At 39.9% G+C, this 18,854-nt stretch overlaps 1 protein-coding gene across 11 annotated transcripts in view; it reads right to left on the minus strand.

Moving 5' to 3' along the window:
• MAST4 (microtubule associated serine/threonine kinase family member 4) overlaps positions 1 to 18,854 on the minus strand; it is a 619,741-nt gene that overhangs the window by 79,699 nt on the left and 521,188 nt on the right. For all 11 annotated transcript variants that reach the window (XM_027519962.1, XM_027519961.1, XM_027519964.1 and 8 more), the window contains one exon: positions 1,332 to 1,401. In XM_027519962.1, the coding sequence (XP_027375763.1) occupies positions 1,332 to 1,401 (70 nt within the window). The remainder of the gene's footprint in view (positions 1 to 1,331; positions 1,402 to 18,854) is intronic.

The following is an 18,854-nucleotide window of genomic DNA, read 5'->3' on the forward strand; positions in this document are numbered from 1 at the left end:
TCACATCTAAAAACAGGCTATGAGATGTGCATTTTCTTTTTATTTAAAGTAATTAAATGCATTCCACCACCACCTCCCTGCTTTTTTTTTTTCTTTTTCAAAGAAACGTATTTTAAGGACTACGCTGTGTTCTTTTTTAAACCAATTTTTATAGGATTTCCTTTTTCATTTAGAATAGTAGCACCATCGTGAATTAATATTCATTGGACAAACAAACACAGGCTTTGTGGAACCAATTAATTGTCACATTTTCTTTACAGTGCTTACGGGCTGTAAGAGGACTAAAATAATCAAAGTTGGAATTGGGGAAAACCAGGGTGTGGGTCTCAGAAAGTTCCTTGGAGATCACATCTCAATTACTTCTTGTCCTCCCTATGGGGAAGGCCTGGTACACATAGGCATTTACCATGTGGTGGGGAATGTATGATTAGACAAGAGAATCTTAATTATCAGGAATTGCGAATACACTGTAAGCAGATCCTTTCCTCTGGACCTAGTAACAGAAAACACACTCCGTGATGACACATGGCAGTGATGACCCTGCAGGTTTGCACATTAATGTGTTAAACCTATTTTTTTAACCTACCTGTATGTCTTGATTAAATGTTACTTTAATTCATTTCAGGGTATGATTAGCTCTCTGAACAAAATTTAATACATATGCAGGACATTCGGACTATAAAAGCAATTCATTCCGAATATTCAGAAACCTGGCTAAAGGGGCAATTTTGTCTTCTGTGTGTTTTCCCTGGCTGGAAGAGGAATGGAGGAAAGTGAAGATATGAATGTGACAGGGAAAGTACACTAATTTCACACACAGAAGAGGAGGCTGTGCAGACATCTCTGACTGGGAGAAATCACAGTAGGTGATCCCAAGATAAAAGCTTTGGTAACAGTTTGGAGTCCAATTCTAACTAAGAAAGGAAGAGAAAACACTCAGGAAAGTCACTAAATTGCTGGCTTAGTGCTCTCAGGGAAAGAGGCATCTTAAGAGTTTATACCTTGTGATCCCAAGTAAGGCCATTTTTACTTTTATTTATTTTTGAGTGTTTCAGTAACAATGACAACTGCACCAGGACACATGGATGAATTATAATGTAAGCTCAGATAAGTCAGTAAAAATCTGTTGAGCATCAAAAGCATGTATGAGACACTACACTGGGGATGGGAGAAAAGGTGAAAATGGTTTCTTCTGCCCTTAATGGGAGCCCACCATCTAGGGAAGAACCAAGGGAGGCATCCATAACTCTAATGGGGAGTGGAGGACCTGGGGCAGGGAGGAGGGTTTCTCCACACAACACTTTATCATTCTACTCACAAAAAGTTCTTACCTCCGTGCAAATGAAAAATGAGCAGAGGCACTGGGGGAGAAATTTCTTGGACTATCTTGAGGGCTATTTCCTGTAGAGAGAAAGAAGAAGAAAAAAAATGACATGAAGATTTAATTCTTGTATCATTAGCTACATCCAGAACGCTCTTCTCTTTAGCAGTAGGCTTCTGTACACTTTTGTAAAATTTTCATCTCCTCAAAAACTGCTTTCGTTTTATTTGGAGGGGAGGAAGGGATTGGCTTGAGTTCCAGCACAACTTTCCAAGGGTGTAATATATGAATAAACAAACCCATGTCACCAACCAGCAGACATCCATATATTGCATAATGTAAGTATTTCAGTCCCACAGAATAATGAATACATACATATGTCTTGGTTCCTGCTCTTCCAGATGTTAACATTTCCACAGTAGGATAGACAGAGAAGATAAGCTTCAATTGGGAGGGTGAGGCTTTCCGTTTTAGGAAGGCAGCCTCAGTATTTTTATTTACCGAAACTAAGAATAAAAGTCTGAGTTCTCAATAAATCCTCATTTTTCAAAGCACACATATTAAAGGCAGAAATGTCAGAACAGGGCATAAATACTGGGGAGAACCCCAGCAGTTCAGACCTCAAACGACCCAGCCTAGAGGCCCACAAGTATCTTCTTCAATAGTCCCTCTGCTCCTAGGCAGCTGAGGGGGTGACTGGCCAGGCTGCCTGGAAAGCCACAGCCACCCAGCGGCTGGCAGAAGGTGTCTTCCCCAGGTTCTTACGTGGTGGGTGGAACATGGATGCTTATGTAAGGTGACAGCTCGTCTGGAGGCTTGCTACTTTCCCCATCAGAACATGCAACTTGTTGCTGATCATTGGGCAAGCTTGACAGGCAGCGGGTGAGGGGAGGCCCAAGGCAGGCCAGACCACCCCGCTTCCCTCTGCATGGTTAATTAGGCTGGCAGAATGGCCTGAGGACCGGATGGGACTGTAGCCCGTTTAAACAAGGAGGTTAGGAAAGGCTGCAAACAAATGCTGCATGTTCTTGAAACACAGAAAATAAATCAAGAAGACATGTTTAATCCTTAACAGCAAGCCAGTGTGCCACATTGCTGATTTCACACCGGAAGTGACGATTTGTAATTAGGTGGAAGGAACATAAAATGGCACCTAGCCATAAAGGTAACCAATTTATTACCTGTGTGCAAAAAGAATAGATTAACACATCGAAGGGGATAATTTCAGTGTTACCTTTACTTCTGGACTGGCTGCACCTCTACTGAAATTTTTCAGTTAACTTAAAGTTGCAGATTTTGTAGTGATGGCATCAACAGATGCCATTAAGTTTATGACAGACAGCACAATTAAAGTCATTTAACTGGGAAGCGCTGAAAAGCCCCTTTCTTTATGGATAGAGAATCAAGAAGCATTTTCCCCCCGCTGCAATGAAATTTATCATGCCTTTGCATCTGTTGTTTCTTGGGCCTCTAGAGAAATGGATTCTGCTTTTGCCATCCGGTAATCCAGGACCCTTTCTGTCCTTTATCTACACAGCTAAATTAAATTCTTTGAACTTCTCCCAACAGCCTTCATTCCCCCAGCCCCTCCCCTAGTTAGTTTGCGCATTGCTCTTCATATTCCTTAAAAGGTCTTGATTTCAAGATGGCTAGAAATCTTGTTTCTAAAGGGAAACAGGTCAAATGCCAGAAACCTCTGGGTTGATTTTGTTTTTATTTGGGGAAAAAAAAAATTGGTTTGCTCACACCCCACACAGAACAAACTATCAGTAAATTATGAGAAACAAAACAACTGATTGAAGCCAAGGCATTTTGAGAACAATCCCTACTACTCTAATCCCTGAGAATAAATAATAAGGCCAATAAAACTTGGCACCAAATTCTTAGCCCTGTGTTCTTTGTAAAGAGAACATTATATCTGGAGATTATATGAGATCAACCAGAACAAGTAGAGGGAGCTTATTAAGTATTTTGAAGAATCTGAAGGAGGCAAAAACAGGAATTATCTTAAGAACCTTTTCACTTTTAGAGATTTTAACAAGCGGCCCCCCAGGAAACCATGTAACTTCTTACAAGATATGGTGGCCCATCACACTGAGGATGAATGGGCAGAGACAGAGATAGAGAGGTAGGTTAATTTAACTCCACTCTTTAAAAAAACAGGATAAAAAGAAAAAATCAGGGCTACCCTCAACCATTTCTAATCTTGGGTTTTGCCTTCTCATTCTATGTGGCCTTTCCAGGCCCACACACTGAAAACATTCCTCAGCTCCAAGTTATATAGCCATTTGTATTCTCCTACTAATCACAGATCTCGCTTCTTGTTTCTGGGCACACTGAAGAGCTGGTTGAGATAGAAATACACACATCCCACATTATCACAAAGGCCCTTACGTACAGTGGGCTACTGGAGAAAACAAGGGCAGTGTGAACTAGAATACTTGGTAATTCCTTAAGGACAGGAGACTGCAGCTTAATTTGAGGGCAGTTCAGCAAGCTCAGGATAAGAGAAGGAACGGAAGGACTTCAGGAAGGGGACAAAATCAATCCACAGTTAGGCAATGCAGTAGAGAGACAGACTCTACTATCAGGGAATTCAGACTGGTCAAGTCAATGAGTTGTGAACCACATGTTTTGGTACTACCTAATGGGAGGCTGGGAGAAGGCAATGGCAACCCACTCCAGTGTTCTTGCCTGGAGAATCCCATGGATGGAGGAGCCCGGTGGGCGGCCGTCTATGGGGTCGCACAGAGTCAGACACAACTGAAGCGACTTCACAGCAGCAGCAGCAGCAGTGGAAGGCTTAAGAGAAATCTGAACGCAAGAGAGGCACTCGATATTTTAACCTGGTGTATGTTGAGTGGACAGAGGAGTTGCCAAGAAGAAGGAGCTGTATTAGGGTATGGAAAGCCAACAGAAAGCATGTTCTGGTGACCAAACCAAGTGTAACTGGTGATGGATCAAAACTAAGTGATGAAAAAGATTACAGACTAACTGATACTTCCAAGGTTAGCAGACTGGGAGGGTGACTACTCCACTAACAGGGACTTTTAGAGAGAACTGGGGCAGTAGTAATAGTAGAGGAAAAGGATAGATGAGTATTCTAGAGCTTTTTGTGTCATTTGTTACAGAAAATTCCTCAGTTTTCCTCAGGGAGAAATTACAAGATGAGTAGACTAGATAGGCACACATCAATCTTTGAGGCCTTTGTTCTTTGAAACAAACATTGATTTGTGTGTTGTGTTTGAGGACTTAGGGACACTGTTCTGTGATACACAACAACACTAATTTAGAACAGATTGAAATATAAAGCACACTTTATACACTCTTCGCTTGGAGATGAGGACCAGACTGCTCTGGACACTTGTAGCACTTTCCCAGGACAGGAAAACAAGGTGGAGTGGAACCAGAGTCCTACACTTGACCTTCACGACGCACAGCACTGCCCTCTGAATTCATCCACCCATCTGCAAAGCAATACCTGTGAGACTCTCAAACGAAAACCAGTGCCAGTTAATTCTCTGCCCATATGTGCAGCACTTGCTTATAACTCAAATCCTGCTGTTCAAAGGGATTTGCTGGCTCTTGGATGTTTGAATGCCAGGACACGTTATAGACCGCTGCTTCTGACCTGGTAAAGGAAGCCTTAGTGGTGGGTGGGCAGGCGCTGGATAGGTAATTAACTCCGTGATTCCCAGGGGGAACCGGCGTGGCGAACACACAGGCAGTACATCAAAACAGTACTTACCTAACAGAGCTACACGGGGTGCCTCATTTTGGAGGCAGTTATTGTTAAGAAAGTGATTTCCAGATTAATTAAATTGTTTGATTGCTTTGTAATTAGGTTGGAGAAGTCCTCCGTCTTCACCGCAGAGAAACAAGCTGCAAATCTTTTTAAAAGGCATATGCTATACCCACTATAGATTATTAATGTGTTTTTAATAGCTGCCTGTTTACAAAATGATAGTTTCTGGTTGCCTTGATTTTCTATCAGGACTGAGGGAATCCAAGAATTAATGATAATTGCCATTTGAAACTCCTGGTGGATCAAAGAGTAAGCCCCCACTTTAATCCTTGTTGTCATTACTTGATGATCGGCTTAAATGAGTTGTGACTTTTCTATACCCTAACAAACAGCACTGTGTTCCTCATCGCTCTGCAGGAGATGCTCAGCAATAAACTGACAGTGTGGAAAAACCTGAAGTCCACACTTCACAGGACCAAACTGAGGACTCCCTTGCAAAATGTAATGGCAGCAGATGAAGGGACAACTGAACAGTTATGCAGGGATCGCAGGCTGAGCGGACTTTGAAGAATAACAGTTCAAATCCACCTGAGAAGCTGATGTCTATGCTATCAGATCCAGCTGATGCAATAGGAGAGTTAAAAATCCTCTCTCACTTAGCCATTTCAGAAACTGGCTACTGTCCAGATAGAATTGTGGGATATTAATTAAACCTGGGCAGCTGTTTAGACTCTAAGTGGACAGAGAAAAACCTTGATTGGCCTTCAGTAGCACTCTCTTAGGGCAAGCAGTTAAGCGTTCACAGCAGGCCAATATAACAGAGTATATAGCCTGTGCACGCTCAGTCACATCCGACTCTTTGCGACCCCATGGACTGTAGCCTGCCAGGGTCCTTTGCCCATGGAATTTTCTAGGTAAGAATACTGGAGTGGGCTGCCTTTTCCTTCTCCAGAGGATCTTCCCAACCCAGGGACTGAACTCATATCTTTTTGCGTCTCCTGCTTTGGCAGGCAGGTTCTTTACCACCTAGACCACCAGGCATGCCTGTACAGCAGGCCAATAAATAGACTTTCATGCCTGGGTTTTCAAGTAAAAAGAGAATTACGGACAATAAATCAAGGCTTTCTTAAAACCTGGCTTCTCTGAACCTCTTTGGTTTTTTTATCCTTGTCACATTGACTCTCCTCACCCAGTACCACTTCTCATTGTCATCTGATTAATTCGACAAATACTTATCAATCCTTTCCTAATAGAGAAGAGTGGTATGATTTGACTTACATTTTAGAAAGAGCCCTCATGCTGTTCCATGTCCATTGGGCTCTAAGCAGGCAATGAACAGAAGCAGGGAGATCAGAAAGGAGGCTGACAAGGTAAGAGGTGATGGTGGTTTGGAGAGAACGGAAGTAGAGCTCAGGTATGTTCTGATGGTGGACCCAAAAGGATTTACTTGAAAACTAGACCAAGTGGAATAATGAGGGAAAGGGAGGAAGCAAGGATGACTCCTAGTGAATTCCCTGGCGGTCTAGAGCTTTCACCACCAGTGCCTGGATTTGATCCTTGGTCAGGGGACCTTTAAGATCCTGCAAGCCACAAAGTGAAAAAAAATATATAGATAGATATAGATATAGATATCCTATGTATATATCCTATATCTATATCTATATATGTATAGGTATATAGGATGACTCCTAAATCTTAGGATTAAGCAAGATAGATAGATGGTGACTTGAACTGAGATGGAAAAGACTGAAGGAGGACAGGGTTGGGAATGTGAGGAGAAATTAACAATAACCAAGACATGGAAGCAATCCAAGTGCCTCTCAATAGATGACTGGCTTAAGGACTGTGGTGCATATATACAATGGAATACTACCTGGCCATAAAGAAGAACAAAATACTGCCATCTGTAACAACATGGATGGACCTGGAGGGCATCATGCATAGTGAAGTATGTCAGAGAGAGAAAGACAAGCGCCGTATGAAGTCACTTATAACACACGGAATCTAAAAAGTAATACAAATGAATTTACATAAGAAATGAAACTGACTCACAGATCTAGAAAACAAACTTATGGTTACCAAAGAGGAGAGGAAAGGAAGGAGGGACTAATTTGGGGTATGGGATTATTAGATACAAACTAGGTACTATCTGTAAAATAGATAAGCAATAAAGGATTTACTGTATAACACAAAGAAGTATACCTAGTACCTTGTGATAACCTAAAATGGAAATAATCTGTAAAAACAAGTAACCAAACAAACAAAAAACAAATCACTACGCTGTATACCTGAAACACAATCTTATAAATCAATTATACTTAGTTTAAAAAATGCAAAATAAAACCCTTGAAAATTTGAGTGGATTTATGCTCTTTTATTTATGGAGGCACCACTTCAAATCATTTTAAATATATTAAAATGTACTTTCCAGGGGGCGCCCGTGGTAAAGAATCCACCTGCCAATGCAGGAGATGCAAGAGATCCAGGTTCATCTCTGGGGTCGGGAAGGTCTCCTAGAGAAGGAGATTGCATACCACGCCAGTATTCTTGCCTGAAATATTCCATGGGTAGAGGAGCCTGGTGGGTTACAGGCCATGGGGCCACAGAGTCGGACACAACTGAGCAACTGAATGCACACACCCAAAATGTACTTGTGTTCCCTACTGTATGCAATTAACAATGTTACACTTCTTGTACATAGCATTTATACTACTCAGTTAAACATAAAAATTCTATTACAGTTTTTTTATTGTACCTGAGAGCAAATAGTATTTTTCCAGCTCACATTATTTAGTGCCTAACAGATTTGATAGCTTTGGTCTGTTTAATATGGCCAAACTAGACAACAGTGCTGGTCAAAGGTTTGCAGAGAAAGATAATTTTACAGGCTAACCACTTAAGTCTGAATATTGATCATTTTAATCATTCTATGTCCTGTCACCATAGGTAAAATGGAATGGAATAATGATGTGTTCTATATTTCATTTCTTGCCACTTCTCACTAACTTATTCTAAATGTTGGTGAAGGATAAACTCTGGTTATACATATGTATAGATACACAAAAAGCATATTTTGAATTTTCAGTGCCTAACGTAGTCTGTTATACAGTACATGAGAATTGTACTGAATTTTTTCTAATTCAACAAATATGTATTAAGTTCTTACTATATACAGAGCTTTGAGCTACCTGCTGAACAAATTAAACAGGTAAACAAGACCCAAAGTACTAGAAATCTCCTGATAGAAGATCTGTACAACACCAACTTTAGACACATCTTGTGAAATCAATTCTGGATCTCAAATGTATCAAAATTACTCACTAAAAACCAACTTTCAATGATGATACCACATGGAGGATGTAGCGTGTCACAACAGGTACTTAACAAATGGACATGCCCTGCTTTTTAAGGAAGGACTGATGAGTTGATAGGGTGAAAAACATGTAGGGAGTGAGAGAGAGACCCAAAAACAGGTCAATTTCTATGTCATAATGACTCTCACAGATGCCTGCTGTCTCCATTTCATGAAGCCATTCCTCTGAAATTTGTGTAGTGTATTTGAAATGCCGTGGCATTGACACAAATCCCTCGGAGATGTGTTATAATGGGTTTTCAAGAATGTTTTAGCTTTTCATTGACCCTTCCTTATTACTCTGAATTGATGTCACATCTCAAGGTGATCTCGAGTAAAGACTAGTGAATGTCAAGAGTGATGAAGAAAGTTGATTTTTAGTTGTATGTTTTCCTGCCATCTACAGTAATTCATCTTCCCAGCAATAGAGAAGAGATTACTTTTAGCCTTTGTATAAAGTTACTGAGGAGTGTCTGTAAGGTCAAGAAAGGGGAGATAAGAACATAGCTACCATAACACATACTCCTAAGTTTCATTCAGCTTTATGAAATGTGATGTAGCCTCTCAATTTTAGATAATTAATTAGTCTCTGAATGTAGATAAAAGACCAAGTCAAAGAATGTAACCTAAGGTGTGCATATTTTTTTCTATCTTAGATGAAGGGATTTTAATTCTTTAACATAATTAGATGCAAAGAATTTGCATTTTTACCTAGAAAAAGGGTGGATGATACCAAGAAATTGGTTCCTCTCAGATTGTTTCCTTCAATTGCTGAATAATTTCTAGTCAAAGAGGAAGTATTTAGATGAAATGCTGCATGTCCTTATAACTTGCTAAATGTAATCTAGATGTATTCTCTATTATGAATCTCCTCCTTTCAACTCCCCTTAAAAATATAAATACTAAATTTAAGGTGGTTTAATTTAACAAACGGAAAATGTACTTTTGGCTTCTGATTAAAAGGCATTCCATCTGAAGGAAACAAAACACGTGTTATGTATTTTTTAAATAGTTACTTAATTATGTTCCGTTTCTAACTCCAGAAATATCTCGAGATTTAAAAGAATCTAATACATTCTATTCTACTGTTTCATAATAAAATAATATGTAATGCACCAAGTATCTAATAAATAAAAATTCTGGCTTTCAGATTCCATAAACCATACTATACAAGATCCTGGAAATACCCTGGCCCTGAGACTCTCCTCTAGTATCTTTTTTCCCCCCTCACTTTCCACTTCCATGCCCTTGGATCAATAAATAGTTCTCAAGCTCAGATGCACAGGAGAATTACTTGGGAGGGTTTAAAAATGCTGATACCCAGGCCCTAGTCTACCCTTTTTAAATGAAGTGACTCTAGTAAGCTGCGAGAGCTGAGAACTTTAGAATTTCCATGTATTCTGGTAAATCAAGCTCAAGACTTCACTAGCCATTTAGAGCCCTCAAGTCTTGAAGTTTTTACACTGCCCGCTTTCTATAACTTAACTTCCCTGCCTCTTATTTCAGCTATACTAATTCATGTCCCTTTTATATATTCACTTCACTCTGACCTCCAAGTAGTCTCAAAACTGGACTAAGGCTGGAAATTTCTTCCCCATCAGCTAAACAAACAGCATCCCACCATGTCAACACTCTAGAAGTCCCACCTGTCCACAGGTGTCACAGGTCAATCAAGTAAGTTATTACGCTTCTTCTACTGGCATCCTATTGCTACTCTCTCTAAACTCAAAAATTATTTCCACAATTTCTCCTCTCTTCTAAAAGAGGAACACCCCCACCCCAAGCTAAGCTGTGTATCACTCCTCTGTTCCTGGGTTAAGGTTAAAAGCCTCTGTATAAGGAAATCGTAGGGAAGAATACACTCATTAACCACAACTGTGTTTATATTTTTACTATCAACTCTAATCATTTGACTGCTTAAAGCTGAAATGCCAGCTATCTTTATAATTCATATCTAATGGTATATGAAGAAGATATTAGCCTTAAAACTATACATCTCATTCTGTCATTTTTTAACAAGCAGAATGCCTAATATTTGGCCTAGGTAAAGGCTATGGTTTTTCCAATGGTCATGTATGGATGTGAGAGCTGGACTGTGAAGAAAGCTGAGCGCCAAAGAATTGATGCTTTTGAACTGTGGTGTTGGACAAGACTCTTGAGAGTCTCTTGGACTGCAAGGAGATCCAACCAATTCATCCTAAAGGAGATCAGTCCTGGGTGTTCATTGGAAGGACTGATGCTGAAGCTGAAACTCCAATACTTTGGCCACCTCATGTGAAGAGTTGACTCATTGGAAAAGACCCTGATGCTGGGAGGGATTGGAGGCAGGAGGAGAAGGGGACAACAGAGGATGAGATGGCTGGATGGCATCACCGACTTGATGGACATGAGTTTGAGTGAACTCCGGGAGTGGGTGATGGACAGGAAGGCCTGGCGTGCTGTGATTCATGGGGTCGCAAAGAGTCAGACACGACTGAGCAACTGAACTGAACTGAACATTAGAACATGTAATATTATTAGAAAGGCTAAAACCAAGGCATGTGGCAGAGGGGACTCAATTGAACCAGTGATTATCAGAAGCAAAACTAAAATCATTCTAATTATTCTAATCATTCCTTCTTGCAGAAAACATGATTCACCCTTATCCATAATAGGGATGTGTCCTTTCAGGGCCTTACTCTATTTACGATCTATACATGTGTCCATATTTTTAGCATACAATCCCAAGTAACTGATGGATGCAGTGAGGGGCACTTGTTTGCAACTCTGAGATTATGAATACACAGATATCAACCTTCAGTAAACCACTACCTTAAGGAGTCACAGCTATTAATTCTAACGTGTTGAACCTTTCAGGCATACTGGGGTGTGTTGAGGCAGGTGAAAAAGTTGTGATTATTCTTTTAAAAAGCACAACAGAGTCTTTAAGGTCCTCTGAATTAAAAATTAGGTACATACTTTGGTATAATGAATCATTTAACAAATACTTATCTTATTAAATGTAAGAGCTGATACAATAAAACTACTAGAAAGAAACAGAAAAAAACTCCTTAACATTGGTTTTGGTGACAATTTTTTAAAAAAAATTTTATTGGCGTATAGTTGATTTACAATGATGTGTTAGCTTCAGGTATAAGTAAATCAGTTACCCATATATATAAATCCACTCTTTAAAATTCTTTTCCCATATGGGCCATTACAGAGTACTGAGTAGACTTCCCCGTGGTATGCAGTAGGTCTTTATTAGTTATCTGTTTTATAAATAATAGTGTGGATGTGTTAATCCTAATCTTCCAATTTATCCCTCCTTCCTATTTTCATCCTGGTAACCATAAGTTTAACCGTAAGGGCTTTCCTGGTGGCTCAGATGATAAAGCATCTGCCTACAATGCAGAAGACCCGGGTTCAATTCCTGGGTCGGGAAGATCCTCTGGAGAAGGAAAGGGCAACCCACTCCAGTATTCTTGCCTGGAAAATCCCATGGATGGAGGAGCGTAGTAGGCTACAGTCCATGGGGTCGCAAAGAGTCGGACACGACTGAGCAACTTCACTTTCACTTTCAACCCTAAGTTTGTTTTCTATATCTGTAACTATTTTTCTTGTATAGATAAGTTTATTTGTACCCCTTTTAAAGATTCTGCATATAAGTGATAACATATGATATTTTTCTCTGACTTATTTCACTCAGTATGACAATCTTTGCTGCTGCTAAGTCATTTCAGTCGTGTCTGACTCTGTGCAACCCCATAGACAACAGCCCACCAGGCTCCCCCGTCCCTGGGATTCTCCAGGTAAGAACACTGGAGTGGGTTGCCATTTCCTTCTCCAATGCATGAAAGTGACAAGTGAAAGTGAAGTCGCTCAATCGTGTCCCACTCTTAGGGACCCCATGGACTGCAGCCTACCAGGCTCCTCCATCCATGGGATTTTCCAGGCAAGAGTACTGGAGTAGAGTGCCATTGTGTTCTCCACATTGCTGCAAATGACATTATTTCATTCTTTTATGGCTGAGCAGTGTTCCATTGTATACACAAACCATATCTTCTTTATCCATTTCTGTACTGATGGACATTTAGGTTGCTTCTATGTCCTGGCTATAGCAAGAAAACAGTGCTGCAATGAACTCTGGGGTGCATGTATCTTTTCTAATTATGATTTTCTCCAGATATACATCCAGGATTGGGATTGCTAGATCATGTGATAGCTCTATTTTTCATTTGTTAAAGAACCTCCATACTGTTCTCTATAATAGCTGTACCAATTTATAGTCCCTCTAACAGCAGAGGACCATTCCCTTTTCTCCACACCCTCTCCAGTATCTATTAGTTATAGATGTTTTTACATTCTGACTGGTGTGAGGTGATACCTCATTATAGTTCTGATTTGCATTCCTCTAACAATTAGTGATGCTGAACATCTTTTCCTGTGCATTTTATTGGCAATAATTCTTTGGCTATGACAGCAAAAGAGCGAGCAACAAAAGCACAAATAAACAAATGAGACTATATCCAACCAAAAAGCTTCACAACAAAAGAAACAATCAGCAAAAGCAAAAGCAAACTTACTGAATGAGCTCAAACATGTGCAAATTATGTCTCTGATAAGGGGATAATATTAAAAAGTAATACAATTCAATAGCAAACCACCAATCTGATTAAAAAAGGGGAAATAACTTGAATAGATATCTTCCCAAAGAAGACAGACAAATGGCCAACAGGCACATGAAAAGGTGCTCACCATCACTAAGCATCAGGGAAATGCAGACCAAGACCACAGAGAGATTTCATATCACGACTGTCAGAAAGGTTATTATCAAAAAGACGAGGGATAACAAGCGTTGGCGACGATGTGGAGAAAAGAGAATCTTGATTCATCGTTGGTGAGAATGTAAACTGGTACAGCTACTGTGGAAAACACCGTGGAGACACCTCAAAAAATTAACCACAGAAATGCCATATGTTCCAGCAATTCCGCTTCTGGGTGTTAGCCTGAAGAAAATGACATCACCATCTCAAAAAGGCATCTGTACTTCCATGTTCATGCAGCATTATTTACAGTAACCAAGACACAGTTGGTGATGGACAGGGAAGGAAGCCTGGTGTACTGCAGTCCACGTGGATGCAGAGTTGGACACGACTGAGTTGAACTGAAGACACATTAACAACCTAAGTGTCCCCTGATGGATGAATGGACACACTCACACACAATGGGATGTTATCTGGTCATAAAAAAAGATATTCTGCCTACAACATGGGCTGGACCTTGACAACATTAGAGTAATCAAAACAAGACCGAGAAAGACAAATATTGTATATTCTTTCTTATATGTGGAGTCTAAAAAACTCAGAAATACAGAGTAGAAATTTGCTTTCCAGTTGCTAGGGGTGGAGGAAATGGGGAGATGTTTAAAAGATACAAATTTCTAGTTATAAGGTAAATAAGTTTGGGGATTTAATGTACAGTATGGTGACTATAATTAACAATACTGTATTATATATTTAAAAGTTGTTAAGAGAGTAAAGCTTTAAGGTTATCACCATACAAACAAAAATTGTAATTATGTAACGGGATATAGGAGTTAACTAACCTAATTGTGGTAATAATTTCACAATACATACACGTATCAAATCATCATGTTATATACCTTAAACTTGCATATGTTATATGTCATCAATATCTCAATAAAGCTTGAGAGAGGAAAAGAGTCAGTATCTGCTGGATACCTTTCTAGATCTAGTAAGTAATTGATACTGGGAGACTCCTTCAAGTGATGTTGGCAGAGATGCTGGATGGAATGGAACACTGGTATTCTGGAGACTGTTTAAGCTAGAGTTCTGTATCCTGAGAATACTCAAAGGGTCAAAAATGGACAATCACTTTGGGTTTCAGGTCAGCGTGAATGTAACACAGACCAGCACTAAGCAGTTGGACAGGAAAGTATGGCCATATTTTCCTCCTTTTTGGCTACAGTGTGGTAGACCCCTAGTAGCCTTTGGAGGAAGTTAGATGAATCACACCATCCCTGACAATGCTCTCACCCACCAGGCAGGAAGGAAAGACCCAACAGAACATGACGGATACTGCACTTGTGGTGATATGTCCCCAGTGTACATAAAACGAGGAAGCCACACATTCAGAAGAGAGAAGAATGCATGGCTGCACAGGGGCAACCTTTCATCTGCCTCAAAGGACAACTGCAGGAGAAAGGAAGTGGTCCTTAAAGCAGAGGAAACTGAGGAAAGGGACAGAGTCTCAAAAGCAGATAGCACATTATTACACGTCTTCATTTTATTATAAAAACAATTATATGCATTGGAAAAACGTTCAAAGAGTTAAAGGTGGTATTACAAAAAATAAAGGTGGTATAGAAAACAGTTAAAGGTGGTATGTGAAATTCTTTTCCAGACTCTGATTCTCATGTTGCTTCAATCAAACACTTTATGGGCCAGATGCTGCAACAAGCTATGGCTCCATGTCGTCTCCCCAGCTCCAGTTCCACTCTTCAGATGCACGGATTCACCCAGAAATACATATAGATATACAAGTATATACAATGTATATTTTTAAAAATTTCCCAAATAATGCTGTGCCGTATATACGATTTCCCTTGAGCAAGCAACACGGATTTGAAATGTGCAGGTTCACTTATATGTGGATTTTTTTCTATAGTAAATACTCTTTACCACCACACGTGTTCAGCAGTTGGTTGATTCTGGATATGGATCACAAATACAGAGAAACTGCCAATCAGAAGAACCTCAGATATAGAGGGCCAATTCTAAGTTATACTCGGATGTTCAGCTGCACAGAGGGTGGGCATCTCTGTTTTGTTGTTCAAGGGTCAACTGTTTATATATAGATATATATGTTCTAAGCCCAGCTGGTAAAGAATCCACTGCAATGCAGGAGATCCCTTTCGATTCCTGGGTCAGGAAGATCTCCTAGAGAAGGGTTAGGCTATGCACTCCAGTATTCTTGAGCTTCTTTGCTGGCTCAAATGGTAAATAATACAGGAGACCTGGGTTCGAACCCTGGGTTGGGAAGATCCCCTGAAGGAGGGTGTGGCAACCTGCTCCAGTATTCTTGCCTGGAGAATCCCATGGACAGAGGAGCCTGGGGGGCTACAGTCCATGGGGTCACAAAGAGTCAGACACGACTAAGCACAGCACAGCACATCACATTCTATAATTGATGTTTTTTGTTAATAATCTAGCTACAACTTTTTATATCAGTTCATCTAAATCTGTCATCTCTAGTATCAAATAAAATTTCAATATGTCATATACCATAATTTACTCAGTCTTAAATGGCAACCCACTCCAGTACTCTTCCTTGGAAAATCCCATGGAGGGAGGAGCCAATGGGCTACAGTCCATGGGGTCACAAAGAGTCAGACACGACTGAGCAACTTCACTCACTCACTCACTATTAACAGATATTCAGAGTCGGACATGACTGAAGTGACTTAGCAGCAGCAGCAGACTGATTTCAGTGTTTTGATTATTCAGTGAATACCTTCTGTATATTCAGGTGATTATACCCAGGATCTAAACTCCTAAAAGCAGGACTACACTGGCCCCCAAAGTCAGTTCACTTTTTACTTTGGTGCATAGAGCTAAACTGCTCTCCAAAGACACTGCCCTAATTTACACTCTCACTAGTGGCATTGGGAACACCATCTCCCCTCAATCTTGTCAACACTGCATTTTTTTCAGATTTTGGTGGTATCATCTTGTTTTGATGTGAATTTGTTTAGGATAAGTGAAACTGAACATTTTCTAAAATCTTACATGACCATTTGTTCTTTTTTGTCCAAATTACCTGCTTCATACTTGACTACTCTGAGTTATCATGCTAGTCTTTTTCTGCAATTAATTTGTAGTTTTTGTACACTGAGGAAATTCTTTGAACACACTAAAGACATTTCTTCCATTTGTGCTTATCTTTTAATATTGTTAATATGAACTCTTCTGCAGAGAAAATTTTATTTAATCAGATTTAACAATCATTTTCCTTTATGGCTTATAAGGTTTTGTACCTTATTCAGAAAGGTCTTCCCACCCTCCCAAATTATTTCCTAAGTGCAACCATATTTTCTTTTCGTTCTTAATTTTTTTGATACCCTCTGTATTTTATGGGATCTTAGTTCACCCACTAGCAAGCAAACCCATGACTCCTGTAGTGAAAGCATGAAGTCCTAACCTATGGACAACCAAGGAATTCCCTATGGTTGTTCTTTAATTTTTTTTTTTCCTGTATCTACATGGGATTTATTTAAGGAGTAAGCTATAGCAATCCAGGTAACTTCTTTTCCGAATAGTTACTCAACTGATTCAAAACTACTGACTTTAATAACCTACATTTTCCCCAATGCTTTAAGTAAGGTATATTTAAGGTATGCCAAGTAACATGATGCCATCAAGGGGGTGACTGTAGGAAGTTAGGACAGGGCAGTAAATGATGAGGAGCTTAGGAAATGCATCAATATCAAACTAGAGAAATATGAAGGCCAGCTGGAAAAATCTTTCAGTGCAATATTTCAGGTGATTCTTGACCTGGACAGGACGATGGGCGTCTCTGCTTTTATTAAGTACTCCAGGTGATACTTAGGCACACTAGAGTTTCAGCATGGCTTTAGAACATTCATTCTTAATATTGGTTTTACATTCCAATAGCCTAGGGAACTTAAAAAAAAAAAATCCAATGACCAAGTCACACTTCAGTCCAATTAAATCAGAATGGGGATTGAGGTGAGGGAAGCATCAGTCATTTTTAAAGCTTCCCAGGCGATTCCACTGTGCACTCAAGTTGGAGAAGCACTGCTTTAGATTCAGCTAAAGAAAGTGAATTGTATAGATTAAGCTGTTCTCTAACCTTTCGACGTATCTAATTCCCCTGGGGAGCCCTTAAAAAGATACATACTGATGCCAGGTCAGACAGATGAAGTTTCTGATTTAATTGGTCTGGGACCTGGGTATTTCTCTTTTTTTTAAGCTCCACAGGTTATTAAAATATGCAGCAAGGCTTTAGGACCAGCAATGCAGTCATTCTCAAACTGAAGAGTGCATCAGAATTACGTTGAGGATTTACTGGACCACAGATTACTGGGCACTATCCCCATGGTTACTCAGTGAGGATGGGTGGGAGCCTGAGAGTTTGTATTTCTAACTAGTCTTCTGGTGCCGCTGATCTGCTGATCTGCAGATCACCTGTGGCTCATATGGTAAAAAACCCATCTGCAGTGCAGAGACTTGAGTTCGATCCCTGGATCGGGAAGATCCTCTCGAGGAGCAAATGGCTACCCACTCCAGTATTCTTGCCTGGAGAATCCCCATGGACAGAGGAGCCTGGCAGACTACAGTCCATGGGGTTGCAAAGAGTGAGACATGACTGAGCGGCTAATATTTTTTTAAATTTCACACTCGTGTGTGTCATGACAAACCATGGGATGTTTTTCTTTAGTTAAAAGACATAATTAAGTTCAAGTCTTAAAAAATAACAGCTTCAATTAGAAGAGAGATTTGAGAGGCAATACGAGCCTGCAAAAGATGGAGCCCAGTTCTCATTTCACCACAAAAGCCCTGAGCAACTGGGTGGGGAATGAAGCCAGGTTTAAAACATATTTCAGGGAAAACTCAGCAGGGAGGGTTTAACAAAAGATGATGTTGAAGCTGCTAGCTTGGGTGGATCACATGGATGATGTTGCCAATTATCTGAGAATAAACAGAACTGATGATAAGAAACTTGGTATTGAATAACAGTTGGATTTAAGGTGCTGGTGGGACATATTCATAAGGAGAAAGTACTAGTAAGTATAAACAGGCATCTGTGCTCAGAGGAAAGGCCGAGATAAAAACTGCAGGAAAACTCATCACACATATGAATCAAAAGACAGTGGGCAAGAAGTGACTGTCACAAGTAGAAGGGTGTCAAAGGATGCCACCCAAGGGATCCTAAGAGTTTTTTAAATGAATGAAAAAACTAAAAGGAGCCAACAGAAAGACAGAAATATAGAAGGAAGCATCATAGGAATCAAGGGAAGGGAAATAGTCAAGAGTTAGAAAGTGCTTCCTAATATCAAAACCTGCAAGGGTGCTCACACTGAGTAATATTATTTTACAAAGATACCATTGCATTTGACCAGTAGGAGGTCATGATTTTAGCAGAGCCGTAGGACAGGAGTGGTGTCGGGCCTGGGTAATCCTCAGTGAATCTTGGTCAATATCGGACCTGAACTAGTTTTCCAAGGGTACTGGAGTAGGAATATTTGGCTTTGTTTTACTGTGACATTAAATGAATATAACATCTACATTTGGTTATTAATTTAATCAAGTTATAATTTTTAAAACACTTCAAATGTTGTAATGGCTCATAATTTCACAGAATGATTTAAAACCTAATATTAAAAATGTGCTATCAGGCAGAAAATCAAATTA

Source organism: Bos indicus x Bos taurus, chromosome 20, assembly GCF_003369695.1.
Source record: "Bos indicus x Bos taurus breed Angus x Brahman F1 hybrid chromosome 20, Bos_hybrid_MaternalHap_v2.0, whole genome shotgun sequence".
NCBI lineage: Eukaryota > Metazoa > Chordata > Mammalia > Artiodactyla > Bovidae > Bos > Bos indicus x Bos taurus.